The sequence below is a fragment of the Podarcis melisellensis genome (genome assembly GCF_964234715.1).
Source record: "Podarcis melisellensis genome assembly, chromosome: 3".
NCBI classification, from domain to species: domain Eukaryota; kingdom Metazoa; phylum Chordata; class Lepidosauria; order Squamata; family Lacertidae; genus Podarcis; species Podarcis melisellensis.
This window is the reverse complement of record NC_138530.1, coordinates 56,986,509-57,004,954: the sequence shown is the minus strand read 5'-3', so window position 1 is coordinate 57,004,954 and position 18,446 is coordinate 56,986,509. Positions and strand designations below refer to the sequence as shown.

Here is an 18,446-nt window from a genome sequence, read left to right as displayed (position 1 = left end):
TGTCTTCTGGCAAAAACAGGTCCTGTGGTACCCAGGACTAAGCAAATAAACTTTCATTGACTACAGAATGCTTAATCAGATGCATGTTGTCTTGAACTGCAGTTACATTTGTAGGGTTTTTTCACAGGGAAGGGGGAGGAAGTGTATAAACAATCAGATCAGAAGGAAATGAAACTCATTAGTTTCATATGCATACAAAATCAGTAGTTGATAATACAAACACCCTGACATGGGGACACCAGTGATCGCATATAGTGTGGTAAAAATCCATTGTGTTAATTTACTCTGAAATATAGCCCTAAACCTCTTGGTGTATTGCAATTCAACTGTTTCACGCTTTAGTCTCCTCCTGAAGTTCCTTTGTTTAAGGGTAGTCACCATAAGGTCTGTCTTGTATCTTGGAAGGTTGGTGTGTCCCCTCACTGGCTTCATTGCCATTTCGGATGTCATATTTTTGTCCATTTATTCTTATTGCTTAGATACTGCTATTGTTTGCCTTATGGAGAAAGACACTATTAGAAGATGATGGTACATATTGCAGTGAAATATGAGCAAGTGAGAGAACCCCTGATGTTGTGGATAATAAGACGAGGTTCTGTAATGGTACTGCCAGAGGTGGTATTTGGGTCAAACACAGGATCTGGTTCCAGTGTCTATATCACTGTTGTGTGGCTTTTTGTGTAGCTGTTTTAGAGGGCTAGGGTGAGCTGGGTGGAAGTATAGCACTGCCACCCAAGCATGAGTGTGTAAAAGTTATATTCCTAGCTTTAACAGAATATATTTTCTTAAATACTGGAAGTTAGAGAACGGAATAAATTAGGCAGCCTAAATATTTTTACAGTCTCAGTGTACTTGTTGATCATCTGAGCAGCACCCCTGAGCTTATAGCTTTATGTGCAGGGAACTACAGTACTATGGGTGTTTAGTTGATATGTAAGATTGTAGGTAGAACCTGACACCACAATGATACTACACTTATGCAGTGGACGCACAGAGGAATGGCAGTAATGCGGTCTGAGTTCTTATGTGAGAGAGCTACATAGATGGGAAGTATAATGTTTAAAATTCCACATTTCAGTTTGCTGCAGTGGAACATTGGGTCATTATAATAATTTATAGCTCACATTCAATTACTTATTTGAAGCACACTCCCCCACCCTGATTATCCCCCCACCCCAATTAAGCAGCTATATAGCTCAGATGAATAAAAATTTCTGACCTTTTAATCAGCCCTGCATTCTATAAACTGACACTTTCCATTTTGCCTGAGGAAGAATTCTATGCAGCAATTGAGAGGCCACACATTTGCTAGTTAGCCTAATAAAGATGGTTTTGCATTGTTAAACAACAATAACAAGAACAATAATTTTAAAAATGTTTGCCATTTTTAAACTGAAAGGAAAGTTAACCCTTCAACAAATAGGCACTAAGAGACGCTTGTCCTCAAAGGAGCAAAATTCAAACTATGGAGTAGAGAAATTATGGGAAGGGAAAAGAAATTCATAAGTAAGGCATTTAACCTTCCCATGATTCATTTCCTTGGCAATGGGCCTGTACCTGACTAAACCATCAATTGAAATGTCAGGGTATGTGCAGTTGAGGTACGGCTTATGTGCCCTAAGCTTTAGAAAGAAAGATTCTAGCTCTCAACTTCCCCCAGCTGTTTAAATGTCTTAAACGTTGTTTGGCCTTTGGGGGGAGGGGAATACAATAAATACTTTTTAGCTTAGGCAATTGCTTTAGTTACCATGTTATGTAAATGTAAATAGGAGAAGGGTGGAGGTGCCTACAATACAATCTGAATGTGTCATGATGAAATGATGTATGCTCTGGAAAGATGTTTAGAACTCCTGGGCTCATTGCTCACTGTCGATGAAATTCGAATCTCCTTTATGCCAATGGGAGGCTTGCCACTGACTCTACTGCAGCCAGTATTGCATTGTGCTGCAGTAGTTCTTTCCACCATGAGCTGAGTTTTGCATTTACCAAAGATTTGGGCAAGCTTCCTCATCCCCTTACTTAGTTCAGCAGACAAAAAGGACTTTTTAAAATTTGCCTCAGTTTTGAACTTGACATCATTTGAGCCACATTAGGTTACAACACAGCATATAGATGGGGTAGAAGGCCTACCATTTTGGCTTTTCTTTTTTTTAACACTAGGTGTTTTGAATTTAAGAGGGGAATAAGCAGCATATACTAATATGGGAACCTCTATTTCCCCTGTTCCAAATTTTGGAGTCATACTTTAAGCAGTGCTTTGGGGATAGAGACTTTGAACTAAATTATCCCATTTTTTATGGTGTGTAGAGATGATTGATGTAACTACATATGTGTATCCTAAATCAATTATGTTCTTCAAATTACTTCAGAGAGCCTAGAGGTTCTTGGATTGCAAGAAGTGAGAACTTTCAAACATAATAAATGCTTTAATTTTATCGAGCACTAATGCTTGGGTGAAAAAACACCCAGCATGTGTACATTTGAATGCATAATGATCACGCTGAAGCCTATTTTGCTGCAGGGGGACAACAATATTTATAGTGCCTGTGATAGGTAGAAGGAGCAACTGAAGAGGGTGACTTAGGATCATATACTCTTCCACTTGTGCCATGCCTAGAAAGCAAGGGTCCAAACGGTTTGCCACTTGAACCACACTTTCTAGGCATAGATCTGAGCGATTTTCCCCTTGACCCATTCCTTTCCAAGGGAAAACTTGCTCTTTAGAGAGAAAAAAAGAAACAAATGGCAATCCATTTGGGGAAAACCAGAATTGGCATTTGCTCTAATTGAATGCTAAAGAGCGGCTTTCCCTGGGGGGGGGCAAGAGGAAGTGTGGCTAAGCCCTGACAGGACCAAAACAGGATAGAAGTGTAAACAATAAAAATTAACAATAATGCATAAGGATATGGAGAGAAGGGAGAAATGTTTAGGTGGAATTGGGGAATCTGAGCATATGAATGAATTGAAAAGAAGCCGGACTTTGAGCTTTTCAGGAACACAACTTTGGGTCAGGCCACTCAAAGACGATCAGGTAACTAAAAATAGAGAAATGTAGCAGCGTTGTTAAATTAACATGAGAACTAACAGCAGAGGATCTCGAAGCAACGTAAAAAAACTTCAAGAGAAATGAATTCATATTTTAAAACTTGGTGCTAGGTCAGCCTCTCAGTTGAGAGCATTCCACAAATAGAACTTCACCACTGAGAAGCCCTCTCACCTTTGTAGCCACTGCCCTCACTTTTCATAGTAGGGGCACCAAAACAATGCCCTCTACTGAAGACCTGCATGGGTAGCCACATCTGGAGTGAAACAGTCCTCAAGTGAACCTTCAGGAAGGGCCTCAAACAGGAAGAATGAGGAATGCTTCATGCTGAATTAGTCCATTTGTCCACCCAGTCCAGCACTGTCCATCCTCACTGGCAGCAGCTTTCCAAAGTTTTCAGCAGAGGTGTATCTGTGTCCTATTCCTGATATCAGTTTCATTGAAGATGTTGGGGTTTTTAATTCATGCCCCTTCTGCATTCAGAGGATAAGCTCTACCATGGAACTCTGCCCCTCACTGAGGGAAGGCTCTATTCTGGAAATATGGATACTGCAGGAGTCAGTACGAAGGCTCTTAGTTTGATGTAAGCAAAGTGGACATTTACTATGTTACTTCATGATAGCTTAGTCCAACCAATAAGTGCAATCATTGGGGTGTTATCAGTACCATTGACATGAAATAAAATAAAATTATATTAACCAAGATACCCTACTTTAGTTCATGTCAAATGTCAGTCTTAAAATAAATATGCTGTGTTGTTCTGCTCAGAAGAATTACTTAATCTTCTGGAATGTAGAAATAGAATCCTCTGGGGTGTGTCCTTGGCATAACACTACAGGCGAATTCTTCTACCCCTTTGGTTCTGTTGGGTTGGGAGATGTGGTACTTTGCCAAAAATAGAGGTTTAGCACTATAAAGCACATCTTGTATATTGCTAGTGTTGTAAAATTGTAGGATTACCTTCATTAGATTTTTCTGCTAAGTTAATCAACTCAGTTTATTGCAGCAATTGACTTCAAGAAGGCAGGAAGAAGAGCACTTTCACATCAATTAGTTCAGTTACCTCTCATGGTTCAATTTAATTCAGTCTACAGGGCATTTTCTAGTAAGCATGTTAACATTTTTAATTATTGGTAAAACAAAGCCAAAAAAACCGGTTCTGATCATCCTTTTAAAAAATCACTAAGTATAGTGGGCTGGGTTCAGGCACAGGGGAAAACCATTGTTTTCTGCTATGTGAACAGAGATGGAAAGCATTTTATTTCCATTTTAAACTCACTGTAGTATCCTGAGATTATCAAACTCAAGAATTATTGTGGGAAAATGATTGCTTGTACATGAGAGCATGAGCAAAGTTCTTATTGTTATAGGGTGATTTCATAGCTAGAAGCATCCTTGGAACATGAACAGCGCGTGGACAGCTCGTGATGTCCTATATGATTGGCTAACGTGGCATGGCCTGATGCTCGCATGGTCTAGTGCGAAGGTTCTTATCTGCTTGCTAGAACAAATTGCTTGGCTTGTACTTTGTATCTTTCTGATTTCACACAATAAAAAGCTGTGCTGCATTAGCCCTAGGAGCAGCCATATTTCGGAACCTATTATGGTGTGAGACTGATTTTTCCTTGAATGCCGAGCTGCAACTCGACAATTGGTGCCCCGTGTGACTGCCTTCGGACTTCACGTTGTTTTTCATTGTTCAGCACTCACCAACACGTCGTTCATCCACGTTGTGGATCCCTGGTGAGTGCTCCCGTGTGATTTCTTTCGGACTTCATGCTGTTTTACAACGTTCAGCCTCACCTCGCCCGGCAGGGCTACAGACGCGTCGTTCATCCACGTAGTGGATCCCCGGTGAGAGCTCCCGTGTGAATGTGATTCTGGATCAGCACTTATCTCCGCCCGGACAGGGCAAAAGGCGCCTCCCTCATCCTCCTAAGGATCCCTCGGTAAGTGCTCCCTGCTCTTTTTTGCAACTCTTGCAATCATGGGAAAATCTCTCTCTGCACCACAGAAAAAATTTTTTAAAGACCTTAAATTCCTTTTGGCCAGTAACAACCTTGCTGTTCGGAAAGCTGACCTTAAGTCCCTTATAAAAGCCCTGGACACCCACTGCCCCTGGTTCCCCCAGGACGGAAATTTGGAGTTAGACGATTGGAAAAAAATTGGACACTTCTTTCAAAATCATCCTCAGATTGATGTCAAGGTTTTGCATGCCTGGTGTAACGTCTACAAAGCTATGTCGTGCTTAACTCCTTCAAACATTCTTCTGGCTGCCGCAACAGCTTCTTCGCCCGCCCTCCCAGCTCCCGCTTTGCCTGCCTCAAACCTACCTCCTAAACCGCCGGACATTTTCCCTTCGGCTCCTCCTGTCACTCCCCTGCATTCTTCAAATTCTGCAGCACCCCCCGCTCCTCCACCTCCTCCGCCCAAGGCATCTGGCACCGCTTCCACCCCACTTCAAGAATCTCTTCGCGCCGCTGCTCCGTTGCTAGCTTTTGATTCTACAACTCCTAATCTTTTTCCTGTGATTGCTCCTGCCCCCCCGGGGGGAGGCCCAGCCCGGCACGAACAGTTTGATTTGAGATTCATAAAGGAACTGTATTCTTCTGTCAAGGACAATGGCCCTGCACCCCCAGCCCCCATCATGCTGAACCAAACTGATGTTCTTGATGGGCTGACGGGAGGAGGCAATTTTCTTACTATTGCCCAACAGTTGGCCCTTGATCCTATGTATTGGGCAGCCACCATCGCTGCTGCCCAAGAAGCTTTGTCCTCTGTTCCTGATGACAAGAATGAGCGCGGTAGCAGCATCAGACAGGGCCCTACAGAGCCTTATGGACAATTTGTCAATCGCTTGAATAACACTCTTAAGCAGCAAGTTCAAGACGTAGCAGCCCAAGAAGTGATCGTACACCAGCTTGCGTTTGATAATGCAAATGAGGACTGTAAGCAAGCGCTGCGCCCTTTGATGACAACGCCAAATATAGCCATTGCAAATGTGCTTAAAGCCTGCCAGTCAGTGGGGACTGAGACGTATAAAGCTTGCCTGCTAGCCACGGCTCTGTCCTCCACCATGTCCCAGAATCCTGCAAAGGATAAAACCTGCTTTGGATGTGGCAAAGTGGACCATTTTCGTGCGCAGTGCAGATCTACCGCACAGCAATGTCACTCCAGCACAAAGCGCCTCATCTTTGATACAGGCCAGGACTTGTCAATTTTCTGAAGCACATCTTAGATCACATATTGGTCACCCTGGTTATTTGGCAACAGGAATTTTACGCCTGCTGAACTTCATTTCTGGAAGGAAGAAATATTGCAGCGTCCTTTAGTGTCATACAGGTTGCTTCCAGATCCACAGTGGAAGGGTCCAACTTCTTTGATTTCTTGCGTTCGACTTTGGCGCTCTTCTGTTGCCTCGTCTTCGCCCAAGGAGACACCAGCACCTTGAAACCGTATTTTACGCTGTTTGCCGGTGATGACCTCTCACCTGACCTCAACCCACATTGCAGTTGGAGACATCGCCATATTGATGTGCCCTGGATTACGTCACCTTCCACAGCGGTTCCAGTGTTTCCTGGCACGTTGAAAGGCCATCTTCAACCCTATCGCGTTGGCCCCCCTTCCCCCTGGGAAGCCACCGTTTCTACCACTTATCGTTACAGTTTTGCCGCCTCTTGTCTGAGAAATGAACCTGGCTTTGAAGGATGCCCTCGTCAGACCGGCATCGCTTGGGTTTTGCCCCCCAATAGCGACCATCCCATCTGTGTCACCACGTTTCGTTGGGTTTGGATTTTTGGCTCCGCAATGCACGGAGCAGTACATGAGGCCTATTTACAGCAAATGGGCTCCTGTATCTGCAGAAATGGCTGTGTGGCTTCTCCTGGTTTGTGGTTTTTGCATGCCAATAATCGAGCCACGAAATATCACGCAGGTTGCTCGGAAACAGCTATTGGAATAATTCACCATTCTCACCCTTATTGCCCCCCCGAGCAACCAATATGGCATCGTCCTGAGTGGCCCCACAATTCCACTTCACACGGATGGAGCCTCTCCGTGAACTTTGTAAAACGCCGCTTTCGTCGTGCTGCTTTTTTGCAGAAGGCCAGGAGGCCTGAACTTTATCATCAGATTTGGACTAACAATACTTACGTTAGAGACATTAATCATTTTGCTTCTATGCTTAACCTTTCTGATTGTTGGATGTGTATGCATATCCCTCCTCAATCAAAAAGATCTGGCATTTTATTACATGGTATTCCTATAAATGCTTCATATAAGATTAGCAATAATATGAAGGACAATCGCATAAGTTTACCTCCTGTATCTCTATCGCTTGTAGAATTAGCTCCTTATTGTTTTCATTTTAATCACAATAGCAAAAAATTTTTAGGTCATTATCCATATTGTAATTGGACACATGAATACATTAATGGATCTTCTTGTTTTCTTAATGTTACAACCATGAGTGGCAGACCAAAGGTTTTAATTAATAATGTCACAACTTACATGACCTATGAACAACAAGCTGCGTGTAGAGACTTTTATGTTTGGTTCGAATGGATGAGAAAGAGCAGCAGAACTGCATGTTTGCTTCAATCTGATTTATGGTTACTTTGTGGCACACGTGCCTACAAAGAAATCCCCTCTGCCTTTTCTGGTACCTGCACGTTAGGTATAGTAGTACCCTTGGTATATAAAATAGATAAGCTCCCAGCGGTCCGTTTGCGTAACAAAAGGGAAGTACTATCACCTATTTCTCAATATACAGGGACGGCCATCTCTAGGTCCCTTCTGCCTTCTTTAGGTGCAGCCATGAATTACCGTGATTTGCATAAATTGGCAAACTGGACAGAAAATTTGTTTAATTCCACCATTTTGGCTTTAAAAATGATTAACAAAGAAATATCAGAAATAAGAAATGTAGTTCTTCAACATCATTATGCTTTAGATGTGATCCTTGCTTCTAAAGGTGGAATTTGTGCCTTAATTTATTCTCATTGCTGCATGTATATAACTGATCAATCGACCAATATCTCTGCTACTATTAATCATATGGAACAAATGATAGCCCATAATCCTTTAAATCCACCTGAAGGTTTTGATCCATGGGAGTGGTTGTCTTCTTGGTTACCCAATGGAGTGTGGTTAAGAAAAGTATTATTGATTGTAATTGCATGTATTGTTGGTTTTATTATGGTGTGTTGTTGCATTCAATGCATACCCTCTTTGATTTCCCAATGCACTGCATGGTGGTACCGACCACGGCCCACCACAGGGGTTACAAGAGGAATTTATGTTGCAAGGTGTAGACGCTTCGGCAAGGAAGTGTACGATTTGGACTAATGGTCCCTCTTTTCCTCTAATAATATAAACAAGAAAAGGGGATATGTGGGAAAATGATTGCTTGTACATGAGAGCATGAGCAAAGTTCTTATTGTTATAGGGTGATTTCATAGCTAGAAGCATCCTTGGAACATGAACAGCGCGTGGACAGCTCGTGATGTCCTATATGATTGGCTAACGTGGCATGGCCTGATGCTCGCATGGTCTAGTGCGAAGGTTCTTATCTGCTTGCTAGAACAAATTGCTTGGCTTGTACTTTGTATCTTTCTGATTTCACACAATAAAAAGCTGTGCTGCATTAGCCCTAGGAGCAGCCATATTTCGGAACCTATTATGGTGTGAGACTGATTTTTCCTTGAATGCCGAGCTGCAACTCGACAAATTATAGTTTGTTTAAACTACAGTTAGTAAAAACAACCAAGATCTGAAGAAGCAGTTTGATCCTGACTTGTGATCACTAAGGATAATTTTAAAATACCATAGCACCTACAGTCCATATGTCATAGGAAACTGTAGCCTGCATATGAAAGTGGATGCTTTGAACCTACTCTTGTAGTATACAAAAGGAGGAGAGGGGAGCCAAACTAGTGCATTTGGCCACATATGGGTGTGTGTTTTTTCATTTTTGTGGTTTTGTACAGGTAAACATACAGTTTACATCAAAATCATTTAAAGCATAACCCAATAGACAAATTAGAGTGCAAATTGTTTTATCTTAAGGACACAAAAACTAAGTTAAGTTGTTTTTGCTTAACTTCAGTTCTTGGTCTTGCATACAAAATGTACATACATTGGCTTAGTTAGTTCCCACAAGTTTTTTTTAAATTTCACTACAAGAAAAAACACTTTACTTAGTCGGTAAAGGAGTCGCCCTTTGTGGAAAATACAAGCAAACCAGCACTGTGTTACTTTTCACTCATTTAATTGGTACTGTAATTTGGATATTGTGGCTAAATTTTAACAGTGCTTCCATTCAAATAAATATGACCTCTTGGGTTGCACTGAAGACTTTCTTTCCAAAGATAACTTGTCACACCTGTGCAATGTTTAACTAATGCTCCAGCCTTCTTAAAATAGAGTTTCGCTGTTTGAAGTAAAGCAGATTAACTAGTGATCAGTACTCTTTTTTAAAAAAAAACCACACATATTGCTACCATTGCATTTAAGAGTGTGCTACTACATGGTTCTAAGTTAACTGCAAATGCAGCACATAAATTTGGAATAAGCTTCATTGAAGGCCACAGGGTGCTGCAGGTTTGTATGGAAATCTTCTATAGATAGGGATCACTCTTCTTGGATCTAGGTTTGAGGATTCCCATGGGAAAGTGCCCTCTGGTGAGCCCTTTCCTACATCAGTTAGTAAGCATGCCTAGTAGTAGCAGCTGCAAGTAGCTACAAAGCTGCCATCATAAGCTTCCCACAATATCACCAGCAGGGAGTTGCTCTGGAACATGGTGGAAAACTTAAAATAGTGGTTTGCACACCGAGAGCAGGCATCATTACTTGTAAAGCCCTGCCAAGGTGCTGAATTATGTGGACACAAGGTCTATACCTCTTTGCTACACAGACTGCTTTAGTGGAGAAGCAAGTATGTGACTCAGCTTGGAAGCGGTGAGCTTGGCTGAAAAAGTGCGAGAAGAGAAAAACTGGGCATAGCAGCAGCAGGCCTAGGAAAACAAAACAAGGAATTGTAGAGCAAATCCATGTTCCTTCTTCCCATCTCTAGCTATGGAACGACTAAGCTATGGTCCAAACCTGGTTGGCTGGTTTAAACGCATGATAGCCATAGGCATAACATATATGATGCTTCCTGTACTGGGGAAGTCATGGCTCTCCAGCTAACTTTCCTCGTGACATTGTTGTGATGGAATAACAGTATGGAGTGCTCCTGGTGGACAGAAAACAGATGTGAAAATTAAATTGAATGGTGTCCTATGCATCTGTGGGGTTCCCAGGGCTGGGTGTGGGGTGGGAAAGTCTTGTATGCTCACAGGGAAGTGTTTCTACTCCATAACTGGGAATGGAGAAACCAAGGTTGATCTTGTAATATGATAGCCCTAGATTGCAGCATTATCCTTTTAGTACAGATGACACTAAAGTCAAAACCAGCACTTTGCATTGAGCTTGGGAACCAATTGGTAGCCAGTGCAGTTGTGCCAGAATTGGTGTTATATTTTCAGACTGTCGCTGTCCTGGCTTAAGTGTGATATTGAACTTGAGATTTTCAGCAGTTTGAGATTTTATTGTCATATTCTGCAGGATGTCTCAGGTCTTGGGATTTCAATATTGCTCTCGTTCTTAGCCATTTCCTTATATTTTATCTTGATGCAAATGGGCTGCTGTTTTTTAGGAGGAGGAATGCTGACAATTCTTTGTGCTAACAATTCAATGATTCTCTTCAACTAGAACCGGTTCATTGAAAAGTACATTTATTCTTCCAACACACAAAAGGATAAGGAAAATACTTTCTTTGAAAGCACAAGCATTAACATCCCCCCTCCCATTTTTCAATGAAACACACTTGTGATTTTAACTATTGTCACTACAAGCCTGGTGGATGGTCTAGGAATGCCAGACACAGTATTATTATTGAAACTAAGTAGATGTGGATGGACCTGACTATCAGAACCACTGGGAGTCCTACATAAAAGCAGAATATACAGTAAACACTTTCTTTGATGTACAGTTTTAAAAATAAAATAAATAGTGCCTTTGAATACTGCTATATAATATGAGGTACACAGAAACTTGATTAAAGTCAAACTGACAACCATGTGATTTATCATCAGTAAGATCAGATTCCCTAGTAAGCTTCAGTAAAATAAATTTTGTTGATTACAGTGTGCTTTTCTAATACTAAGATGCCAGATTACAGTATGCTTTTTCTAATGTGTAGTATTTAACCCATGCTTTAGGGGACAGAAAAGCCTTATACTTGTGGCTTCAGAAAGAATATTGTAGTTGTAATTTTCATTTTAAAAAAAAAAAAACCTCCTCAGATACTGAAGTTTTACATTTTTTGACATGGCTGTCTGTGATTTGATTTTTCTTTGTTTCTGTTGTCCAGGTTTGGAGGAGACCAACCAGTATACATCAATATTATTAGAGATCCCATCAACCGTTTTTTATCCAACTACTTTTTCCGCCGCTTTGGAGATTGGAGAGGGGAGCAGAACCACATGATCCGCACCCCAAGCATGAGACAAGAAGAGAGATACTTAGTAAGTTCTGAATTCTTAAGTCTTTCATAAAGTCAATCTATTGAACTTCATAGCTTTGCTTCTGCCAGATTTCAGACTATCTGCAGATATATTGTACTTCCACATTCTCTTACCTAGAGCTGGATGTTACATTTTATGTTTATGTTTTGATCACATTTTGTTGCTAAGTGGCTCTGCCCCACTACCTTCTCAGAGGCCCTTGGTGAAAGCTCTTGCCTGGCATCTACCAGAAAGGCCAGACTGCTGAACGAGATCCTTTGTGCCAGCAGACTTTGATAGGAGTTGCCTGGAAGAGCAGGATGCAAAATGCTGCCTGAATAATCCTGTTTCCCTGTGAACACCATATAATTTATGTCCCTGTACTAGATTTAGGTGTGATTTTTATTTTTATAATCTTTGAGAGCAACTCAGGCTATAAAGCTGGATAAAAGCATTCAAAATACAGTGGTACGTCGGGTTAAGAACGTAATTTGTTCCGAAGGTCCGTTCTTAACCTGAAACTGTTCTTAACCTGAAGCACCACTTTAGCTAATGCAGCCTCCCGCTGCCGCTGCACCACCACCGCACAATTTCTGTTCTTATCCTGAAGCAAAGTTCTTAACCCGAGGTACTATTTCTGAGTTAGCGGAGTCTGTAACCTGAAGCATCTGTAACCTGAAGCGTCTGTAACCTGAGGTACCACTGTAAATACAAATGCAGTGATACTTCTGGTTACGAACTTAATTCGTTCTGGAGGTCCGTTCTTAACACAAAACCGTTCTTAACCTGAGGCGCGCTTTCGCTAATGGAGTCTCCTGCTGCGCGCACATGTGCCCCTAGCACGAGCTTTCCATTCGCATCCTGGGGCAAAGTTTGCAACCAGGAGCAGCTACTTCTGGGTTAGCGGAGCTCGTAACCAGAGCGTTCAACTGTAGGTAACCAGAGGTACCACTGTAGATGTGTTAAGTCAGAAATGAATTAGTTAACCCTGGCATTTAAAATGAGACAAAGTTGTTCAGAAGCATTTGGGTAGTTGTGGTTTAACATTCTTGATTTCTCTGACCCATCCCAATCTCTGTTTTAGTAGATTTTGAATATGGAGTATCAAGTGGTTTCTAAAATAACACATAGTGGTACTGGGTCTGCATTACTATACCATAAATCAGCTAAGGACATATAGTAACTGGACATACAGTGCTACCTTGGGTTAAGAGCTTAATTCATTCTGGAGGTCCATTCTTAACCTGAAACTGTTCTTAACCTGAGGTACCACTTTAGCTAATGGGGCCTCCCACTGCTGCGCGATTTCTGTTCTCACCCTGAAGCAAAGTTCTTAACCCAAGGTACTATTTCTGGGTTAGTGGAGTCTGTAACCTGAAGCATCTGTAACCCGAGGTACCACTGTATAGTCAAACCATTCTTAGAATATGGGAGTTGAAGCAAGGAGACACACACTCCAATCCCTACTCAGCCAGAGTCACCTTGGGCTGGCTACTATCTCTCTTCCCAACCTACTTCGCAGGATTATGTGGTTACAATGAGGGACCATTTCTAGGAACCCCTTAATGATGATGTTTAGGCTACTCTGCCCCTTGCACTATATGCTTACTTTGGCCCAGGAAATGCACATAATTTATTGGAAAAGAAAATTACCTCAATGCTGGCATGTTGCAAAATTTCCAAATATTTAGATAGAAATCTAATAACAGGCATAAAATGTTATAATGAGTTTTTTTAAAAAAAAAATGAAATGCTTATGTGTAAAACATTCCAGTTCAGTTGAAATGGAGATAATAATGATTAATCAGTAGCCTTCCACATATATGTTTCAAGGTGATGCACGCAATATAAAAAAAATTGAAACAGCATAGAAAATAACAGCAAATGAACTGAAAAACAATAAAAGGAGGGAACTGTGACAGAGACCTGTGCTTCCAGCCAGGAAAGCTTGCCAGAACAAAATGTCTTCCATTCTTTCTGGAAAATGCAGGTAGTGGATGTCTATGTCATATGGCAGAAACACTGTTTCGTAGAGCAGGGGCAGCCACACTACAAGCTCTGCTCTGTATTACTGTGGAGTTAGTTTGTGATCAGTTTTGAACCTTAGAAGAAAATCTCTTGCAGACCACAGTGAACTACTAGTTATATAAAGGATAAGGTGCTCTCTCAAGTAACCTGGAAGCAGACCATTTGTTGCAATTACGCCAGATTTCCATTGAGACTGTAAGACTTGCTGGTTTAAATGGCTTTTGGATGCTGATTTGATGAGGCTATGGAATTTTTTTGGTGGCTGAATGTTTTTAGTGGTTTGGCCTTTTCTAGTTGCTTTTGTTTTGTTTTTAGCTTGTGGTATTTTTGATATAAGCTGTCTTGAACATAAAAAGGGAAGTAAATCAATATCTAATTTAAATAAAAATACATCTTGAGTTTGTAAAAGTGAAAATTAATAGTCATTTGCCCGCAGTTCTGTAGTTTATTCCTTTTGTTATTCATTACAGTATGTGCATTAGATAGATAGATGATAGATAGATAGATAGATAGATAGATAGATAGATAGATAGATAGATGACAGAATCTTTTGACAGAAGAATCCTCCTTTGTGGCCACATACCACAAATTTACAATGCAATTCTAAACAGATTTACTCAGGAGTGAGTTCCATTATGTTTATGATTGCTTATGTTTACAACCTATAGCTTAATGAAATTAGCAGGCTTCAGTGAACTGAATGTCTCATTGTCTACTAGAACTCTTGGACATTCAGCATAAAGGTGAACATTGGAAGATAAAGGACAGATAAAAGAAAGTACTTATTCACACGACACATAGTTAAACTCTGGAACTCACTCCCACAGGAAGCAGTAATGGCCACCAACTTGCATAATTTCAAAATAGCATTGACAAATTTATGGAGGAGAGAGCTAGGATAGCTGTGGCCATGATAACTGTGCTCTGCCTCCACAGTTAGTCATGCTTCTGAATGCCACTTGCTGGAAACCACTGGAGGGCAGAGTGCTGTTTGTTCTAATGCTTCTTGTGAGTCTCCCACAGGCATCTGGATGGCCCATGTGAGAACAGGATGCTGGTCTAGATGGGTCTTGGGCCTGATAGAACATCTATTTTCTTAGAGCATTGCTGCCATTTCTGCTTTGTCCGAAAGCAGTTGTTTCTCCATCTCTCCTCCGCCTCTGTCTATTATAAACTAGGAATCTTATGAACAATCATAGTTTATATTTGGTATAACACTTGTTTGCCAGTAAATAAATGTAGATTAGTTGACTGGATATTCTGTTAGGCCTGTTACACCAATTCCTTTAAACTTGTGTTCCATCTACTTAATAATTACAAACTCATTGTAAATATTTCTGAATGTCACAGTATATATTTTAAAGAGTCTGTTGGGACAGGGAATTTTAATGCGAGCTTTTTCTGAGAGCATATTAATAGCTTTCCATTATGTGTGCGGTTTGCATGTGTTTATGTTCTTTGATATGTGCAGGAGACAGAAGAGTATGGAAAAGCGTATTTATGCCAAAGTCTTTGGGAACATCACTGTAGAAAATGTGAAACGTTTCTAGTACACTTTGTACCTCAAGACTTTTGCTAAGTGTTACATGCGCTCTGCTTTCATGTGACGTAGGAGTCAAGTGCTGGCTGTCTCTCAAGTGTTCTCTTGAAAATGAAAAACTAGGTAGCATTTAGGCTTTCCAGGCTAGTTTTAAAATCTTTGAGGTTACCTATTGTGCGTAACTTCAGAACTATGTTCAGTTACAACATAGTGGATTTAAATACCTTTAAGATAGCCCTGTGGCCTAAAATATTGTTGGGTGAACTGAAAGCTTTCTCATTATAAACACTTACTGTTTCTTCTGTTTTGTATAGAAAGGCCTAATCGTTTTCTTGGATTATCGTCCTTTTTGGCAGTCTTTGCTTGACAGTTGTCCTCCTCAAAGAACACTGTTATTTGTATTTGAGGAAAGTACTGGCTGGCTGCCAATAAAATGTGTTACAACAAGTCAGTTGTTCTCAATGGTAAAGATGTGTGTGCTTTTTTTTGGTGTGGGTTTCCCCCCGCCCCAATGGTCGTGATTTCCAACCAAATGTTCTTTGCAGTGCAAAAGATATATTAAAGCGGATCCAGTTGTGAATTGGTTGTTTCAACCAACTATGAGGAAAACGAAGGCTGCCACTATGCTACATGTTTTGTGACACTCCCCTTGAAGATTGTTCAAGGTTGCAGCTGGTGCAAAACATGGCAACCTGCCCTTTTTGACAGGGGAAGTGAATAGGTCATGCTGTATTAATGCTAGACGCTGTGCTAGTTTCTGTCCATATTCTGCTCCATATATCTGGGACCCACTTGATTAGATGATCTTGGCATGTCAGCTTCATACAGCTTTATGTTTGTTGAAGAACATCCCATATATTTGATGGTAAACCCATGTGGTCTTTTGATTGTCTTTTATATGTGAACAATGTTACTGAAACGAACATACCCTGCTATTCTTAAGAACATCAGGGGAGCCTTGCTCCAAACACTCGATTCTTCAGTAGTGAGAAGCATAGTAACATAGAACTGGACTTTCTAGTGGTAACAACACCCTTTGCTGTGTAATGTCTTCCACACAAATGTTTATAGCCACCCTATAATGACAGGTCTCTGGATAGCTTACAGGATTTAAATAATAGAAAATTTACAACCAAACAAAATGCAACTAAATTATAAAATCATACCTTACTTTAAAACAGCAAGGAAAAGAAACTTTGTAGCCACTAGTTTAAAACTGAAGGCAAAACACAAGGTTTCAGAACTTCTCCTTGCTCAGGTTGGAGTACGTGCCCACCAATATAAGAGCATGAAAATATAAGAGCATGAAAATTTCATGGGAAACTGGTAGTAGATAATAAAACTATTTCAAACATTCACAGGAAGTAGTTTAGATCAGGTCTTTTTAGTTTCTGGAAATGACAGCTGTAAGCATGGCTGCTAGGAAGAAAGGTTTATTCTTGATTTTTTAAAAAATACAGAACAATTATTTATTGTGTTGTTGTAGATACTGTTTGGTTTGTTAGAGCCAAAAGGACCTCTTGGCACCTATGTGAAGATGTAAATTTAATAAGTGAAATTCTTGGGGGCTGTTAACTTCACCCTTGAGGTATAACTTAAACTTCAGAGCTGTGTTTTAGCTTTTTGACCTATCAAAATGTTCATTGTCTCCTTATGCTTGCCCCCTGTGCTCTGTAAGAAACAAAGGATTAAACTTCTCACCAGTGACTATGTTACCAAATGTGATGTGCTACTGCCTCAAAGTACCAAGGTTTTGGCCTTTGAAATATCAAAAATGTTTGTGGAAAATTCCACTGACCATTTGGAATCTTAGTGTAAATATAGCTTCATGCCTTGAGTCTGCTCCAAAGAAAACAGCAATTTGTACAAAATGTTGGATAAGCTGTTTTAAGTGTTTTGGTGAATGTCTGTGTTTATCAAGACTTTACTTAAAGCCAGCAAGTCTTTTATCCAAAGCCAGATACAGTATAAGCAGCTGCTGCATGGTGTGTGCACAACTTTGCTACTTGAATTGACATTGGGAAAAGTTAAAGTGCTGTCTGCCTTTCTATCTCCCAGCTACTGATATTAAAACAGGCTGCTTTATAAGTCAGTACCAGCCCTTTGCCCCTAGGTCATTTTTGTTGCCATTTTCTGCATGTTTTCCAGCTTTCTAGTAACCTTTTCAAGATGCAGGAACTGAAATTTATGTGCTTGCACCATAAATTTCTACCCCTTTCCTCATGTTCTCTATGGGATTCATCCTTCTCACAGTTATTATACACTGGGTCAACACCATCAATCTGCTATCCATAAAAACACAAGAAGAGCTCTTAACGTCTCAGACCTTTTAATTCAAGCAACCTGTTCTCATAGTAGCCAACCAGATGCCTATGTGAAGCCATCCATCTGGAATTCCCCAGGTCTTCACAAACATACTGGCTCTGACAGTGGAGGTAGTACAGCACCATCATAGCTCATATCTTTATATATCATAATACCAAGATCTCTCTCCTGGTCAGTCACTGCCAACAGTGTATATGTGAAGTATATGTGATTTGGATTTCAGCAGACTTGGCTGCCTCACTGATCCATCCCTAACTCCAGATCATTTATGACCACTACAGGTCCTTGCAGGACCCCACTTCTTACAACTCTTCATTGTGATAACTGGCCATTCCTGCTCTCTACTACTCCTTCTTTATCCAGATGCTGATCTACAAGAGGACCTGTCTCTTTCCCAACAACTACAAACTTTACTCGGGAACCTGCAGTGAGGGATTTTGTGACAAACTTTTGCAAGTCCATGGAATTTGGTGTCTACCAGATCATCCCTCTCTACTTGCTTATGAACACTCCCAGAGAACTCTGATATTGCTAGAAATATTAAAATAAAGGAAACTTATTGTAACTATTCATAGTAGAATGTAAATACCATGGAAGCTTTTGGCAGGATAAACTAATAAAACAACTTGTTGCTATTCCAAAATAATAGAGAAATGGAAAAAGACTTTCCTCGCTTTTATTTAACAAAAAAAGGTTACCTACAGTCAAGTGTTTGGAAAATATAAATTACAAGTACAAATAGAAATAGGAAAGTAAACCAGGTTCTCTCCCAGTGTGATTTGGCAGTCTGCATTGTACCATCGCATGGGCTGCTGTGGTTATGTGTAAATGCCATGCTCTTCCCCAATGAATTATTGCCCTTCATTTGAACAGATTCAAGGTAATATGGGCTAAGTCAGCTAATTACAGATTGCATGTAACACAATTTGCTGTTGCTTATTGTAAAATAAGGGCAAGGACCTTT

General features: G+C 40.6%; 2 protein-coding genes and 1 long non-coding RNA gene across 4 annotated transcripts in view; 2 read left to right on the top strand and 1 right to left on the bottom strand.

Moving 5' to 3' along the window:
• Positions 1 to 18,446, top strand: part of UST (uronyl 2-sulfotransferase) — a 128,178-nt gene that overhangs the window by 63,012 nt on the left and 46,720 nt on the right. Inside the window, exon 5 of the mRNA XM_081905209.1 lies at positions 11,457 to 11,610. Coding sequence (XP_081761335.1) covers positions 11,457 to 11,610 — 154 coding nt within the window. The remainder of the gene's footprint in view (positions 1 to 11,456; positions 11,611 to 18,446) is intronic.
• Positions 2,089 to 18,446, bottom strand: part of LOC309366542 — a 107,126-nt gene continuing 90,768 nt past the window's right edge. The window contains exon 4 of one of the 2 annotated variants that reach the window (XR_014166736.1): positions 2,089 to 3,035. This is a non-coding gene — a long non-coding RNA (uncharacterized lncRNA). Of the gene's footprint in view, positions 3,036 to 10,145; positions 10,278 to 18,446 lie in introns of those variants that run through there. The other variant, XR_014166737.1, reaches the window with a different exon arrangement.
• LOC309366837 (uncharacterized protein) lies at positions 4,934 to 8,110 on the top strand. The gene is made up of 2 exons (XM_081905689.1): positions 4,934 to 7,498; positions 7,851 to 8,110. The coding sequence occupies exon 1, from the start codon at positions 5,031 to 5,033 to the stop codon at positions 6,267 to 6,269; it is 1,239 nt and encodes a 412-aa protein (XP_081761815.1). The 5' UTR covers positions 4,934 to 5,030; the 3' UTR covers positions 6,270 to 7,498; positions 7,851 to 8,110.

Bases quoted from the DNA above. Each gene is read 5' to 3' on its own strand.
- LOC309366837 (XM_081905689.1), top strand. From the start codon at position 5,031: ATGGGAAAATCTCTCTCTGCACCACAGAAAAAATTTTTTAAAGACCTT.